The sequence below is a fragment of the Octopus sinensis genome, linkage group LG22 (genome assembly GCF_006345805.1).
Source record: "Octopus sinensis linkage group LG22, ASM634580v1, whole genome shotgun sequence".
NCBI classification, from domain to species: Eukaryota; Metazoa; Mollusca; class Cephalopoda; order Octopoda; family Octopodidae; genus Octopus; species Octopus sinensis.
Window position 1 is genome coordinate 15,956,056 of NC_043018.1, and position 18,053 is coordinate 15,974,108.

Consider the following 18,053-nt stretch of genomic DNA (forward strand, 5'->3'; position numbering starts at 1 on the left):
GGGACAAGAGGAGGAAGATGATGGTAAGGATGATGATGATGAATGATGATGATGATGATGATGGTGGTGGTGGTGGTGGTGATGATGATGATGATAGTGATGATGATGGTGGTGGTGATGAGGAAGATGATGATAATGATGAAGACGATGATGATGATGATGATGGTGATGAGGAGGAGGAAGATGATAATGATGAAGATGATGATGATAGTGATGATGATGAGGAAGATGATGATAATGATGAAGATGAAGAGGAGGTGGAGGATGGTGGTGATGATGATGAGGAAGATGATGATAATGAAGATAAAGATGGTGATGGTGATGAGGAAGATGATGATAATGATGAAGATGATGAAGAAGATGAAGAGGAAGCTGATGAGGATGAGGATGAGGATGAGGATGATGAAGACGAGGAAGATTATGAGGATGATGATGATGATGATGAGGAAAATGAGGAGGAGGCAGAGGAGGAAGAGGAGGAAGTGGAGGAAAAGGAGGAGGATCGCATACACATATATATATATACATAATATATGTACACACACACACACATCGATAATATTTAATTGACTCCTTGAAATGACATAAAGAAAGTTAATCCAGGTGGAGTTTAAACTTGAAATACCCAAGAGATGATGGGAAAGGAAGAGCTGAACGAATGAAGAGAAATTCGTTGCAAAAGTTGGATGAGTTGGTTATGCCATAAGGTGAAGAGGAATGTCTTTGGGGACAGTCCTTTGTCCGAGAGAAAGAGAAGAAGAGGAAGGTGGAGAGAAAGGAAGAGATAGAAGATGAGGAGAGAGAGAGAGAGGCAAGCAAGTAAAGAGAGAAAGGAGAGTTGGAGAGAAGAAGAGGGAGTGAACAAGAGATGATGAGGAGGTGGGGGGGAGAAAGAGAGAGAGAGGGGGGAGAGATTTGCAGAGTTTAGGAATAGATATCCCCCATCTCGTGGGAGTCGAAAAGATCACGGAATTAGGAATCCAAAAATGCTTTTTAAAAAAAATTGGAAATTTTGCGAAAGAAAAGTTTTTGTTTTGTTTTTTTTTTACTATCGTATGACACACATAGGCGCAGGAGTGGCTGTGTGGTAAGTAGCTTGCTTACCAACCACATGGTTCCGGGTTCACTCCCACTGCATGGCATCTTGGGCAAGTGTCTTCTACTATAGCCTCGGGCCGACCAGAGCCTTGTGAGTGGATTTGGTAGACGGAAACCGAAAGAAGCCCGTCGTAAATGTGTATATATATGTGTGTGTGTGTGTGTGTGTTTGTGTGTCTGCGTTTGTCCCCCTAGCATTGCTTGACAACCGATGCTGGTGTGTATACGTCCCCGTCACTTAGCGGTTCGGCAAAAAGAGACCGATAGAATAAGTACTGGGCTTACAAAAAGAATAAGTCCCGGGGTCGATTTGCTCGATTAAAAAGGTGGTGCTCCAGCATGGCCGCAGTCAAATGACTGAAACAAGTAAAAGAGTAAAAGAGTAAGAGTACAGGAATACTAAAAAGAAAATAAGTAAATAAATATGAAAAAACACAATTTAATTTCGTGTCCTTTTCTTTCCCCCATAAGGTAGGGGATAGCTATTCCAAAATTTCGTTTTTTTTTTATTTTTTTTTTTTTTTGTCTGTCAAAGAATCCCAAAATGTCCGATTCTTCACCGATTCTTCATCGATTCTTCATCGATTCTCACCGCATCCAACGCCCCGAACTTTTTATACATTATTTTTTAGGCCAACACTCATCACCATTAGTTTACTAATTAATTATCAATTAATCATTTACTTAATTATTTATCAATTAGCTATTAATTAAGTGGATTTCGTTACTCACTTCATTAATCTTGGTCGAATCTTTCTTGACCGAAGTCGAAATGGAAGATGCACTTAATCCCAGTCTGTTGCTTTTCTTATCTCGGCCAGAAGTCCTCTTCGAAGACATATCTCAACAAATTGTCTCTTTCGCCAATGTTGTGTTCTTATATTCGTTGTTCTTGAAGTTACTGATGTTGTTGTTCTTGGTGTTGTTATTTTTTGTTGCTATGGTTTCATCACCGGGTTGTCCATTCACTGCAGACCTGTGTTTTGTCGGGGTGGGATTTAAATAAATACAAGAACGCTTGAGGGACTCAAGGGAGGTAACTCTAGACAACAAGGTTGGCTAAGGGAGGTGACTCTGGAAGATTATTGATTTTTTTTGTACAAGAGAATAAAAAAATAGTATAAAACACACCAAATGGGAAGAAATTCGAGGAAGAAATATGGTGGAGGATCTCCGTCGTTCAACGATGAAGATTCATTTGCACAATCAAGTGAAATTCCTGCTCTTGAATTAATGTGTGAGTTTTCCACAGATACGTAGGCGCAGGAGTGGCTGTGTGGTAAGTAGCTTGTTTACCAACCACATGGTTCCGGGTTCAGTCCCACTGCGTGGCACCTTGGGCAAGTATCTTCTGCTATAGCCTCGGGCCGACCAAAGCCTTGTGAGTGGATTTGGTAGACGGAAACTGAAAGAAGCCCGTCGTATATATGTATATATATATGCATGTGTGTGTTTGTCCCCCTAGCATTGCTTGACAACCGATGCTGGTGTGTTTATGTCCCCGTTACTTAGCAGTTCGGCAAAAGAGACCGATAGAATAAGTACTGGGCTTACAAAAGAATAAGTCCTAGGGTCGAGTTGCTCGATTAAAAAGGCGGTGCTCCAGCATGGCCGCAGTCAAATGACTGAAACAAGTAAAAGAGTAAAAGAGTACATGCGTACTTTTTATATATTCATATTTTCACTACATATTGAATTACAAATATAATCCACCGGACGGATTTCTGTTCTATGTCCACTGAACCAATATCAGTTAGAAGGTTTGTGTCAGCCCAGGTTATAGCAAATTACATTTACCCAAGGTACCATACAGTGGGATCGAACTCGCAACATTGTGATTGCAAAGAGAACTTCTTAACCATTCGAGTATACTGCGCTTACATCAAGACACTATGAAAAACGACAGAGAAAATTAGAAAATAAAAGTAATACTATGCATTTTAGGAGGATATGATGTGCTTTCAGAGATGTTTGGCAGCTATTTCATTAATACCATCATCATCAGCCTCTAAACAACAAATTTTCAAATTTCCGAAACAGAGAGAAGCAGAGGGAAGGAAAGAGAAAGAAAGAGAGAACTTTTCTTTTTAATCTGTCTCTGTAATATTACTCTTTTTTTTTTTACTCTTTTACTTGCTTCAGTCATTTGACTGCGGCCATGCTGGAGCACCGCCTTTAATCGAGCAACTCGACCCCGGGACTTATTCTTTTGTAAGCCCAGTACTTATTCTATCTGTTCTTTTGCCGAACCGCTAAGTAACGGGGACGTAAACACACCACCATCAGTTGTCAAGCAATGCTAGGGGGACAAACACAGACACACAAACACAACATATATATATATATATATATATATGCGACAGGCTTCTTTCAGTTTCCGTCTACCAAATCCACTCACAAGGCATTGGTCGGCCCGGGGCTATAGCAGAAGACACTTGCCCAAGGTGCCACGCAGTGGGACTGAACCCGGAACCATGTCGTTGGTTAGCAAGCTACTTACCACACAGCCACTCCGATTATAAATTTTGGCACAAGGCCAGCAATTCCGGGAGACTGGGTAAGTTGACCCCACTGCTCGACTGATGCTTGTTTTATCGACCCCGTAAGGATCGCCAACAAAGTTGACCTCAGCGATATTTGAACTCAGAATGTAAAGACAAACGAAATGCCACGTCTCTGTAATATCAGTATGTCTATATTTTACTCTCTCTCTCTCTCTTTCTCTCAAGAAAGATTAAAAGTTTATAGGTTTTATTCAAAAACATGTTATATTAGCAAGAAGTAGAATCGGAATTGCTGTGAGGTGAAGAAGTCCTGAATATCTACCATGACCACAGAAAGGAGGTAGGATTAAAAATGACTGAATCGACACCCTCTGTAAACTGATTTGGCTGCTATTTCAAGCAGGTCGAGTTACCACATAGAATGCCCCGTGGTAAATGTCAGTAGGCGTCAAACAAATGAGTAAAAAGAAGCATTGTAAAAAAAGAAGCAGAATTGTCAGATGTCAAAAGAGAAGCAAATTAGTTCGTTGGGATACGAAATGTAAGGATTAGTACGGCTTCTGTAAACCAGATCCGCTGGAGGCCTGCCCCTCTATGTTAGCAACCCATATTCTTGCCTTAAAGAAATTAGGTGACAACAGTGTTGTTGCTCCCAACATCGCAACTCTTCCAACCATGTCTGGCATCCAAATTCTCAACCAAAACTATCCACCTGAATTCCATCAATTCTCATCTCTTGGATTGGTAGATTCCTATCAGATCCCATTATCACAGTTCTTTCTGTTTCCGTTCTCTACAAAATCTGGTGTACCCCAAGGTTTATATGTCACCCCATATTTGTAAAAGACACTTGTCAAGGTACCACATAGTGGGATTGAACCCGAAACCTCGTGGTTGGGAAGTATACTTCTAAAGCATACAGTCATGCCAGCACTTAGAAGTCATCGTCATCATTTAATGTCTGTTGTCTTTGCTGACATGGGTTAGACAGTTTAACCAAGGGCTGGTAAAGTAAGGGGCTGCACCAGACTCTAGTCTGATTTGGTTGGATGCCCTTCCTAACGCCAATATTCAATATGTTGTGCAGAAACTATGAATCAATGTGTATCATTGTACAAAACGATACACAAATGGTATTTCAAAAACATCAAAGGCAAACAAACGTACACCTAAAACATTTTTGTTTTATTTGAACGGATTTCTGCACCAAAATCTACACCTGTTTACTCCGACACTGCCAAACTAACAAAATATGAAAGTGGGGTCAAATCATAAGCATGATAATCCCCAACAAAAACACATGTCTCACCTTCATCGTGTATACTCATCTCTATAAACAAACAGTTACGACTTCCGATATGTCTGCACTTGATGCTTGGAATTGGCTAAAATTACATAAATTTAAATGCTTGTAACCTCTTCGTTTATTAATTTCTAGAAAAAGTAATGCGATTCTTTTCATTCGTATTCAAAACTGCATCAAAATCATATTTTTATATAATATGGTGAAACACTTCAAGCGGTTGGAAGAAATTTATCAAAATCCAATTGTCCTGTCCATTTAACCATTTTCAAGACATTGTAGAATAGTAATTGAGGGAGATTTAGCTACAGTTTCTTAGAGATCGAGAAACTACATAGAGGCATTTTCTTTCTTGGTCCAAAACTGCAAATCCAATGGACTACAGTTGTTAAGGGGGTCAGGACAGGAAGATAGTTCAACTACCGGTATGCCATAATAATTTAAAACTATACAAAAACAACGTTGAGAAAAGCGTAAACACTTTAAAGGATTCTCTATGACAGTGGTTTTCAACCAGGGTTCCACGGAACCTTAGGGTTCCGTCAGTACAGTCCAGGGGTTCTGCAAGAAGTTACAAAACTGCTAAAATCGGCAGTAATTTTTAATTTTCCTATGCAGATATGTGTGCATAAGACTATTAAATTATTGCACAGGGGTTCCCCGAGCCAGTGGAATGTTTCCTTGGGGTTCCGCTCCAGCAAAAAGTTTGAAAAGCACTGCTCTATGATGTTGTTCTACAAGGAGAGAAACTGTAACAAAAACCACATTTTTTTGCCTTGTCAGTAATTTAAGTTTAGAATTATATCCCTTATTTATCACTTTAAGAAAGAGTCACGTCCCTTACATTCAGTTCGTATGGATTTTGTTGATGTGTTGGTAGAGTGGTTAGAAAGGCGGCGAGCTGGCAGAATCGTTAGCACGCCGGGCGAAATGCGTAGCCATATTTCATCTGCCGTTACGTTCTGAGTTCAAATTCCGCCGAGGAAAATTGTGGTGAAAGAGTACAGCAGGGATCACCATTACCCTCTGCCGGAGCCACGTGGAGCTTTAGGCGTTTCTGCATCAATAAACACTCACAACGCCTGGTCTGGGAATCAAAACCGCGATCCTACGACTGCGAGTCCGCTGCCCTAACCACTGGGCCATTGAGCCTCCACGAATATGTATGTATGCTTACACAAATAACTTTCTCAGCATCTTTCTTCCAGTTTCACTTACAAGGTATCTGCTGACTTGCAGAAATGTGCAGAACACTAGCTGAAAGTCCATCCATGCACGAGGATTGCACCCCTAACCACAGGGTCCCAAAGTTCCAAAAAAACTTCTTAACCACACAGCTATGCATCATAAAGAATTAAAGCAAACCAAGTTTATTTAGATTTTTCAGTTTATTAAGAAAATTCACAAAAAATCTTAATGTCAAACATCAAAATAAAACAAAATAAAATTATCAACAATCGTACACACAATAACTCTGAGCACCTTTTCAAACTCCACCCGTCTAACACCCATGGACATATTTACAAAGTCAGAAAACAGCACAGCTCCCATGACTTCAGGAAACATTTTTTCACACTGAGAGTTGCTGAAGCATGGAACAAACTGCCGGCATCAGTTGTTAGTTGTCGGAGCGCTGCATCCTTCAAAACTTCCATGCTTCCTGAGATTCGCCAACACTACACCTGATTTTCTCCCCTCCATACACACACAAGCATGTATCTGACTCCTGCATCGTTCGCTTTCCAGACATTTGTACATTACTGCATATACTCTGACAAGTTGTGGTGCACCTGAGCACTGTATACAATAATTTCATTATTATTATTATATAAAATCTGGGCTTCACAGAGGAGATAACAAGAGATGAGAGAATAAGACCAGTGGTCCCCAACATTGGGGATGTTAGGCTTTAGGGGCCAGTGAGATAACATAATTAACATACTAAATTTCACCTGTAGTAGAAATTATATTATACATGACAAAACTAGTAATGGTTATTAAAATAAAATGAGAGGTAAGTAATGTGCTGCTATCTCTAGCAGGTCAAGCAACCGTATAGATCTAAATAGTTGCTCGACCTGATACAGAAAATTTAGTGACGTCTCATCAGACACAAGGAAGTCACTAACTTGCAAATGTATGAAGTAAATTTACAACTTTTGTATTCATTAATTTTTTTTATCATTCCACTGTTAAAAACTTATACAATTTTTTTAAGCAAAATTTATAAATTATAATCCATTTTCAGGTACTTTAATCAGGAGTGGCTGTGTGGTAAGTAGCTTGCTAACCAACCACATGGTTCCGGGTTCAGTCCCACTGCGTGGCATCTTGGGCAAGTGTCTTCTGCTTTAGCCCCGGGCCGACCAATGCCTTGTGAGTGGATTTGGTAGACGGAAACTGAAAGAAGCCTGTTGTATATATGTATATATATATGTGTTTGTGTGTCTGAGTTTGTCCCTCTAGCATTGCTTGACAACCGGTGCTGGTGTGTTTACGTCCCCGTCACTTAGCGATTCGGCACAAGAGACCGATACAATAAGTACTGGGCTTACAAAGAATAAGTCCCGGGGTCGATTTGCTCGACCAAAGGCGGTGCTCCAGCATGGCTGCAGTCAAATGACTGAAACAAGTAAAAGAGCAAAAGAGTGTGTGTCTAATTCCCACTTAGGTGAGTGCTAAATGCAACAACTACTTAAAAGGGGTGCTACAAAAAAAAAGGAGGTCTTAAGAACCACATGGTGAGATTTTGTATAACAGAGGGGAAGAACCATCGAAATTCAACAGAGTGAGGTTATAAAAGAAATGATAGAATTATTAAATAAATCTTCCAAGCAAGAGAATTAGTTCCTTCATGGGATATTTACAAAGTATCTTTCAAACCGGAATATACGGGGTGTCCATAAATTCATTTGACAATTTGAGAAATTCATAAAAAGATATTTTTTTCTACTGCAGTTGTACCACTTGCAGCCAAGTTATTTTCTATGAAGATGGTGCACTGCCCATTAGGGGTTGAGTGTTTGGGAGTTTCTTGATGAAACTTGCCCAAACCAGTGGATTAGAAAATGCAGTCCCGTTTAGGTATTTTATGGACATTCTGTACATAAAATCTCATAGATTCATCATCTGACACATCTTTTAGATTTTATGAGATCACCTCTCCTCTCAAAGAACCTTTGTCTTGCAAATTACTTGGTGACCCTGCCAGTGTTGGTGCCACGCAAAAAGCATCAAGTCCACACTGTAAAGATCCATATTCTGCATCCATCCTTGCCAAAACTGACCTCGCCTATGCTTGTGCCACATAAAAAGCAGTCAGTCCACTCTGCTGGGTGGTCGGTGTTAAGAAGGGCATCCATCTGTAGGAACCCTGCCAAAACAGTCACAGAAGTCTGGTGCAGTCTTCTGCCTGGCCAGCTCCTGTCAAACCATCCAACTCATGCCAGCATGGAAAGCAGACATTAAATGATGACGATAGTGCACTGCCCATTGAGGGTTGAGTCTTGAAGGAACTTGCCCAAACCAGTGGATTAGAAGAGGCAGTCCAGTTTAGATAATTTATGGACATCCTGTCTATGGTTATTCGCTTGTATAAAAACTATTCTGAGAGTATTTTGTGTGAATGATTTAGCAGACTCTGCAATGATGAAGCTTTAAATCCCCCAAGAACAGGTTTTTGTCTTGAAAGAATGATTAACCAATTAGTACAATGATATGGTTCCTATCCTGTATGGAGGCGTTTGTGTGTAGTTAAGTGATTTGTCTGAGAGAAGGATTTACCACAAATATCACATTGATATGGCTTTTCTCCTGTATGTACGCGTTTGTGTTTAGTTAAGTCACTTGTTCGAGAGAATAATTTACCACAGATATCACAGTGATATGGCTTCTCTCCTGTATGGATACGTTTGTGTGTGGTTAAACCACCACTTTGTGGGAATGATTTGCCACAGATATCACAGTAATATGGCCTCTCTCCTGTGTGAACACGTTTATGAGTTGTTAACTGACTACTTTCAGAGAATGATTTACCACAGGTGTGACAATGGTATGATTTCTCTCCTGTATGTATGTGAATGTGACTGGCCAAGTGGTTCGTTTGTGAGAAGGATTTACCACAGATATTACAATGATAGGGTTTTTCACCTGTATGAATGTATCGGTGCCTAATTAAATTGCTTCGATGAGAGAAAGCTTTCCCACAGATATCACAGTTACATGGTTTCTCTCCTGTGTGAATGTGTTTGTGTTCGGCAAGATTCCTCTTCCGGGGAAATGACTTTTTACAGATATCACAGTGGTATGACTTAATATGCTTTGATTGTCTTTCATATTTAACTTCCTTCTCACACAATTCATTTTCCATAATTTTCCTCTTTTGCACAACACAAGGATATTTCCCAGGTGAAACGATATTTTTTTTTTTTTGTCTTTTTCTTCTGTTATTCTTAACAAATATTTCTATTGCTGTATTTCCATAAGCTGTGATCTTTGTTGATATTCAAAGATGTTGCAAAGATCGCAAGATGATTTTAGTAGAATACAATCATTTCTGAAATAACTACACCAAGATAGTTTACAATGATGGAATCTGTCTTATCTTTTGGTAAGAAACCAACAAGTGAAATGGAGCTAAAAATAAATATATTTTTCAAAATATAATCCAGGTTTTTTTTTAATTTTGGCAGGGAAAACAATCATATCTTAATGATAAATTTGTCCAAATGCAAACTTCATGGTGGACACATTCCGGACGGTAAAATAGAGAAAAATTTGCCGTTAATCTCACAGATTAATAAAGTGATACGTGTTCTTCATAATCTCTTTTGATGATCTTTAAAAGATGATGATGATGATGCATCTGAAATAAAAAATAAAAACAAATCTTTTAAGCCAATGTCAAATATTCTGAAATAATTCTAGGCACAAGGCCTGAAATTTGAGAGGGGGTTAGTCAAATTCCACAACTCTGGGGCTCAGTTAGTCCTTATTTTATCAAGACTGAAAGGCAAAGTCAATTCTGGTGGCATCTGATCTCAGAATGTAAAGTTGGAAGGAGTGCCACTAAACATTTTGTCTGGCAAGCCAACTATTTTACCAGCTTACTACCATAACCCTTTCGATACCAACCCGGCTGAAACCGGCTCTGGGCTCTGAGTACAAATGTCTCGTTTTCATAAGTTCTGAATTAAAATCTTCCACCAAACCTTAGTTACAATTTATGTTCCTAACACTAGCTTAATGATAACTAAGTTATTTTACTAAATTCTTTCTTATATTTAAAGTTATTGAAAGAAACACAGAGCATCTCGAAATAAATACAGTAACAAAAGGGTTAATATTATTTCAGCTTAAGGCAGAACCATTAGCATGCCAAGCAGAATGCTTAGCAGCAGTTCATCTGTCTTCACATTCTGGGTTCAAATCCTGCTGAGGTTGACTTTGCCTTCCATCCTCAGGGTTAATAAAATAAGTACCAGTTAAACACTGGTGTCAATGTAATTGACTTACCCTGTCCCTCAAAATTGCTGGCCTTGTGCCAAAATTTGAAACCAATATCATTTCACTTTAATATTATGAAATAATAGAAAAAACACAATACAACATAACAAATTTACTTCAAACGCAGAGATTCAACAGTGGAAATTGTATGTTTTCATAGTGTAAAATGTAGATAAATTCTTTATCTGATCAACTATCTTATCTCCTCAAAGACATACAGCATCTCGAAAGAGTCCAGAAGCTGGCTACCCGCATGGTTCATGGTCTCAAAAATTTGTCCTATGAAGAAAGGCTGAGGACGCTCAACCTTTATTCTCTTGAAAAAAAATTTGCTACAATCTCACTTGGCTTGACAGGTTTCCTTAAGCACAGTATATTGCCAAAGGCCTCAGTAACTTGTCACTGCTTTAGTGAGGCCCAAAGTTCAAGAGGAAGGTGCTTTTCATGTGCAACTAGCATGGGTGCCGGTTACATGACACTAGGTCATCGCAAGCACGGTGTATCACCAAAGGTCGACTTTGCCTTCATCATCATCATCATCATCGTTTTGCGTCCGCTTTCCATGCTAGCATAGGTTGGACGGTTCAACTAGGGTCTGGGAAGCCAGAAGGCTGCACCAGGCCCCAGTCTGATCTGGCAATGTTTCAATGGCTGGATGCCCTTCCTAACGCCAACCACTCTGTGAGTGTTGTGGGTGCTTTTTACATGCCACCGGCACAGGTGCCAGATGAGTCTGGCAAACGGCCACAATCGGATGGTGCTTTTTATGTGCCACCGGCACGGGGGCCAGGCGAGGCTGGCAACGGCCACGAACGGATGGTGCTTTTTACGTGCCACTGGCACTGGTATCTCAGCTGCAATTTCCATTGATCGATTTCGATTCTCAATGGAAATTGCAGCTGAGATACCAGGGTCGATAAATTAAGTACCAGTTACACACTGGGGTCGATGTAATCGACTTAATACCTATGTCTGTCTTTGTTTGTCGCCTCTATGTTTAGCCCCTTGTGGGTAATAAAGAAATAGGTATATCACCAAAGGCCTTGGTCATTTGTCATTGCCTCCATGAGGCCCAACATTCGAAGATCATGCTTCACCACCGTGTCCCTTGTCTTCCTGGGTCCTCCTTTTCCACAGGTTCCCTCCACCATTAGAGATCAGCACGTCCCAACACAATGCGACAACCAGTGTTGGTTTGTTTACGTCCCAAGAATCTAGCAGCTCTATGAAACAGACTAACAGAATAAGAACCAAATAAGCACCTAAAATATATACAGAGGGTAAACAAACCCCTTCGAGGTTGTGCCCCTGCACAGCCACAATCCAACGACCAAAACAGTCAAAAGACAAAAAATCAGGTTCCACTTATATGTTTCGAGCCTTTAAGATATCCAAGTCATTTTTATACATACTCCATTATTGGTGGTTTCGTTTTAAATGCCACATATAAATTAATAAATGGAAAAGATCCGAAAAACAATGTAAGTAATGTTCTTGTGGCAATCTTTCGTCTCTAGTAGACCTTTCCGTCGATTTCCGTAAAAAAATTTTTTTTATTTACATATGGGCTTGCGGGAACTTTTGAAGTAATGAGAGCGAAAGAGACTAAGAGAAAGCGATTGTATGACGAGGGAAGTTCTTTTGAAGTTACCGTGCATGGGAAGCATTGATGTACATGTGTGTGTGTGTGTTTGATGGGGTGTGGGAGACAGACAGTATGTTGTGTAAGTGAAGTGCTTCTGTTAGTGTGTGTGAAGAGACAGAGAGAGTAATGTGTGAAAGAAAGAGATAAGTGAAATTTTTTACTCTGTGTATATGTATGTATGCATGTATGTGTGTGTGTATGTATCTATGTATGTGTGTGTGTATGTATGTGTATGTATCAATGTATGTGTGTGTGTATGTATGTATGTATGGCCGATTCAGTGTAATTTTTTACTCGGTGTATGTGTATATGTATGTATATTACTTCAAAAGTTCCCGCAAGCCCATATGTAAAAAAAAAAAAGATTTTTTACGGAAATCGACGGAAAGGTCTACTAGAGACGAAAGATCGCCATGTTCTTGTTTATAACCCGTGCACTCACAAAAAAAAAAAAGAAGGAGAGAAAAATTTACGCTTTTCCTTTTTCTTGAGTTTTGGGACTTCGAAGGGGAGCAATTCCAAAACTCGGCCATGATTCCATTACGAATTGGAATCGGAAATCCAAAATGATTTTAAAAATTAATTTTAATTTTTTTGCACGACTTAACGAAATAAATATTCGAAAATTTGTAAAAATAGAAATTTCTCAAATTAAAAACACAGCAAAAACTAAACGAGTGAAGAATAATGGTCAGGTCTGCGAGAAATAGCAGTAAAATCACACCAATTATGTCATTAAATGAAGGATATAGATTAAGATTAATGCTCTACTTGGAGTAAAATATCGAAATAAAAGAATTTAATATATTCATAATATACTTACATATCAATCTGGTTGGAATTTGGAATCGGTCAAAATCTTCAGAACAAGATAACAGAATGCACGAAGACAACAAACGAAGCTTCTGGTACTACTTTGTTCGGTGGCAGTCTGCGGAATGATATTACTACTATGGCTGTGCTGAGACCGGCGGAAGAATTATTTTTAAGTATGTGCTTCGGCCAGTTTGGTTTCCTTAGAAATATATCACAGTTTTCTACAACCCTGACCAACGGTCAAATCTTGGGTCGCAACCACACCACACCAGAGTGATTGCCTCCCAACACACGGTTTAGGGTTCAGTCCTACTATACCTATTTTTTTTTACTGCTCACAAGGGGCTAAACACAGAGGGGACAGACACACGGATTGAGTCGATTATATCGACCCCAGTGCGTAACTGGTACTTATTTAATCGACCGCGAAAGGATGAAAGGCAAAGTCGACCTCGGCGGAATTTGAACTCAGAACGTAGAGGCAGATGAAATACCTATTTCTTTATTACCCACAAGGGGCTAAACATAGAGGAGACAAACATGGACAGACATAGGTATTAAGTCGATTATATCGACCCCAGTGCGCAACTGGTACTTAATTTATCGACCCCGAAAAGATGAAAGGCAAAGTCGACCTCGGCGGAATTTGAACTCACAACGTAGCGGCAGACGAAGTACCGCTAAGCATTTCACCCAACGTGCTAACGTTTCTGCCAGCTCGCCGCCTTACAGTCCCACTATACCTTGAACAAGTGTCTTCTTACTATAAGCACTGCATTCAACAAAGCTTTGTGAGTGGACTTAATAAATGGAAACTGAAAGAAGCCCGTCGCCTGTGTGTTTGTCCCCCACCACCGAGTGACAACCGGTGTTGGTCTGTTTACGTCCGGTCAAAAACAGAGACCGATAGAACGGGCACCTGGCTTGAAATAAGAAGGAGTAGAGTTATTTCTTTCGACTAAAACCCTTGATGGCAATGTCCCGGCCTAGCTGCAGCCCAATTCCTGGAACAAGTGGAAGAATAAAGGATTCTTCCGCCAGTCGCAACACAACTGCAAAAGTAGAATTCTTCCGCCAGTTCCAAACCTTTGTAATACCGGAAGTTATATTGAAATTAATTATTCTCTCTATCTTTCATCTCTTTCACTTCTACGACGACGTCTGATGGCATTTTATTTTCTTCTGTCTTTTATAGCAATGCCATTTATATTCGGAGAAGAATTATGAGAATATGAATCTTCTCCAGGCACTTAATTTTATCGACCCCCGGAACACTGAAAGGCAAAATTGACCTCAGGAGGATTTGAACTCAGAACGTAGATGACCGTAACGAGAAACCACCAGAGTTTTTCTCCGAACTTGTCCACTTTGTATTCTAATTACGCTTAATTTGTAAGTACTATTAAAAGCATATTGAATTGTTTTTTTTTTATCTGAAGCATACTTTATATCAAGGGTAGAGATTAATTTCATGTATGCTGTTTTATATAACAGATTTGATGTGATTTAGCTGCTATTTCGCGTCGCTCAAACTACGTTGCCCCAGGTTGACTTTCGTAATTTTGTGGTTTACTCTTTTACTTGTTTCAGTCATTTGATTGCGGCCATGCTGGGGCACCGCCTTTAGTCGAGCAAATCGACCCCGGGACTTATTCTTTGTAAGCCCAGTACTTATTCTATCGGTGACTTTTGCCGAACCGCTAAGTAACGGGGACTTAAACACACCAGCATCGGTTGTCAAGCAATGCTAGGGGGACAAACACAGACACACAAACGCATATATATATATATATATATATATATATACATATATACGACGGGCTTCTTTCAGTTTCCGTCTACCAAATCCACTCACAACGCTTTGGTCGGCCCGGAAGATTTTAATAAAAGTAGTCTGCAATTTTGAACTTATGTACCACCAACTATTTATTAAAGTAACACTTTCGCACCTCAGCTAAGTTTCGCTTCAGCTCGACTCCCACAACAGCAACACGTAAAATTATGAGCTTTGCAGTAAAATAATTTCGGTGTCAACAGCATTTTTGATGATGAGCGCAGCAAGAGCTGGGCGATCCTTCGGTATAAGTACACACGTTAGCACGCCGGGCGAAATGCGTAGCCGTATTTCGTCTGTCGTTACGTTGTGAGTTCAAATTCCGCCGAGGACGACTTTGCCTTTCATCCTTTCGGGGTCGATAAATTAAGTACCAGTTACGCACTGGGGTCGATGTAATCGACTTAATACCTGTGTCTGTCCTTGTTTGTCCCCTCTATGTTTAGCCCCTTGTGGGTAATAAAGAAATAGGTATAAGTACACACGTGACTTTGTTTACATTTCTGAAGATAACAGAAACCCTTTTCTCCCACCCCTAACCCTTATTGATTAGCTTCCTTCACAATCACACAGTTCCAGGTTCAATACTGATGCACAGCATCTTACGTGTCTCCACTATATACGAGGGGTGCTGAAAAATTCCTGGCTTTCAGTAAAAGAAAATACAGGAGAATCAGTTAATTATGATTTTATTCAACGTTTTCCCTTCTCAGATTCACACACTTATTGCAGCGGTTCTTCATTTTCCTAATCCCTGTAACAGAACTCAGAAGGCTGGGCCTCTAACCAGGCCTTTCGCGACACCCTTAAAATCAGGAACTTTTCAGTGCCCTTCCGTAGTCTCCTGATGTCCAATACCTAGAGAGTACAATTTAATAGTGGAAATCAAAAATCAAAGAATCAAATCAAATTCGAAATCGATCAACATCAATGGAATTTGTAGTTTTGTGGCACATAAGGAAAACCATCCGAACGTGGCCATAGCCAGTACCGCATCGACTGGCCTCCGTGCTGGTGGCACGTAACAAACACCATCCGATCATGGTCGTGCCAGCCTCGCCTGGCACCTGTGTCGGTGGCACGTAAAAAGCACCCACTACACCCACGGAGTGGTTGGCGTTAGGAAGGGCATCCAGCTGTAGAAACACTGCCAGATCTGACTGGCCTGGTGCAGTCTTCGGGCTTCCCAGACCCCAGTTGAACCGTCCAACCCATGCTAGCATGGAAAGCAGACGTTAAACGATGATGATGATGATGATGAAACTGCAGAAGTTTAATTCTATTAGTGCGTGTGTGTGTATGAGAGCGAGAGAGAGAGAGAACCAGTTTGACCCTTAGTCTTGGCGGTGCGTAATAAGTTGTCAGTAAGTACTGCCATCATGCAAGTAATTTCATTCATTTGCAATCTTCCACGAAAACATGTCTGTTTTCACGCTCAAAGAACTAGAGAAACTATTACCTTGCTTGGAAATGGGGGAGCTCAGCAAGTTTTGTCTGGCTCATGCAAACATAGAAAAATGGATGTTAAAATAATGATGGTGGTGGTGGTTTATGTGTATGTCTATCAATAAACATCATGCAAAGGATTTAGTGGTACATATGTTTCGGGCCTTTATCAATTATGCATTGATATAAACCGTCTAATAAAGGCCCGAAACATATGTACCGCTAAATCCTTTGCATCATGTTTTAATTTTGATAAATATACTCTATCACCGACACCACTAAATGGCATATACAGGTGCTTACAATTATCAAGTATTCACCGTGAATTTTTTGTGTGTATATATATATATATATACTCTTTTACTTGTTTCAGTCATTTGACAGCGGCTATGCTGGAGCACCACATTTAGTCCAGCAAATCGACCCCAGGACTTATTCTTTTTAAACCTAGTACTTATTCTATTGGTCTCTTTTGCCGAACTGCTAAGTTACGAAGACATAAACACACCAGCATCGGTTGTCAAACAATGTTGGGTGGGGGTGGACAAACACACACAATATATATATATAGGCGCAGGAGTGGCTGTGTGGTAAGTAGCTTGCTTACCAACCACATGGTTCCGGGTTCAGTCCCACTGCGTGGCATCTTGGGCAAGTGTCTTCTGCTATAGCCCCGGGCCGACCAATGCCTTGTGAGTGGATTTGGAAGACGGAAACTGAAAGAAGCCTGTCGTATATATGTATATATATATATGTGTTTGTGTTTGTCCCCCTAGCATTGCTTGACAATCAATGCTGGTGTGTTTATGTTCCTGTCACTTAGCGGTTCGGCAAAAGAGACCAATTGAATAAGTACTGGGCTTACAAAGAATAAGTCCCAGGGTCGATTTGCTCGACTAAAGGCGGTGCTCCAGCATGACCGCAGTCAAATGACTGAAAAAAGTAAGAATAAAAGAATCTTACAAATAAGAAAATGGAGAAGCACATTAGTTTGGTTCATCAGCTTTAGGATATTAAAATGTTGGCTTATTTATTTATCAAAACAACAACCATAATAACATACATATATACAGTATAAGGCGGCGAGCTGGCAGAATCGTTAGCACGCCTGGCGAAATGCTTAGCAGCATTTCGTCTGCCGCTACATTCTGAGTTCAAATTCCGCCGAGGTCGACTTTGCCTTTCGGGAGGAGCTTTCTCCGTCCGGGTTGCGGATCCGTGGAATAAGCTGCCAGACGAGATGGTGAAGATGCCGACGACCGCTCGGTTCAAAGTCTCCCTTGACCTCAAGTGGCCTGAACTCTTTACATGAACACCACCCTGTACATAACTCCATGTCCCCCTACATGGCCTTGCTTTTTGCTTTTTGAGCCAAAAATTAACTAACTAAATAAATAAATAAAGTACCAGTCATGCACTGGGGTCGATCTATTTGACTTAATCCCTTTGTCTGTCATTGTTTGTCCCCTCTATGTTTAGCCCCTTGTGGGCAATAAAGAAATGTATTTACACTATAAAATTCAATGCATATAAGATAAGAATACAAATAGTTATTAAAAAAATTGAATATAAATTATCAAAATCACTTACAGCTGTTTCAGCCTACGGAAAATAGCAACTCTTTGTGCCTATATAAGTCAAGTGTATTGAGGTGGTAGGTAGTTGAAAATAAGGTACTTATATATATATCCCTAGGCCTCATCAGAGATTATAATAGTATATCCCCTCTCTCTCTTTCGGAGAGGCACAAGCACCTACACGCACACATACACACACAGCAGTAACTTCCGCCTACCGAATTCAATCACAAAGCTTCGGTCTGCTCGGGGCTATAGCAGAAGACACCTACCCAAAGTGCCACGCAGTGGGACTGAACCCGAAACCATGTAGCTAGGAAGCAAG

At 40.2% G+C, this 18,053-nt stretch overlaps 2 protein-coding genes across 2 annotated transcripts in view; both read right to left on the bottom strand.

The window, feature by feature from the left end:
• Positions 1–2,073, bottom strand: part of LOC115223337 (ciliary-associated calcium-binding coiled-coil protein 1-like) — a 15,300-nt gene extending 13,227 nt beyond the window's left edge. The window contains exon 1 of the mRNA XM_029793858.2: positions 1,831–2,073. Coding sequence (XP_029649718.1) covers positions 1,831–1,938 — 108 coding nt within the window. The 5' untranslated portion in view covers positions 1,939–2,073. The remainder of the gene's footprint in view (positions 1–1,830) is intronic.
• A 6,495-nt stretch (positions 2,074–8,568) lies between these two features.
• LOC115223300 (zinc finger protein 492-like) lies at positions 8,569–13,186 on the bottom strand. The gene is made up of 2 exons (XM_029793808.2): positions 12,879–13,186; positions 8,569–9,769 (listed from the first exon to the last, which is right to left on the bottom strand). Exon 2 carries the CDS (start codon positions 9,272–9,274, stop codon positions 8,630–8,632), a length of 645 nt encoding a protein of 214 aa, XP_029649668.1. The 5' UTR covers positions 9,275–9,769; positions 12,879–13,186; the 3' UTR covers positions 8,569–8,629.
• Positions 13,187–18,053: the final 4,867 nt, after the last annotated feature.

Bases quoted from the DNA above. Each gene is read 5' to 3' on its own strand.
- LOC115223300 (XM_029793808.2), bottom strand. From the start codon at position 9,274: ATGGAAAATGAATTGTGTGAGAAGGAAGTTAAATATGAAAGACAATCA.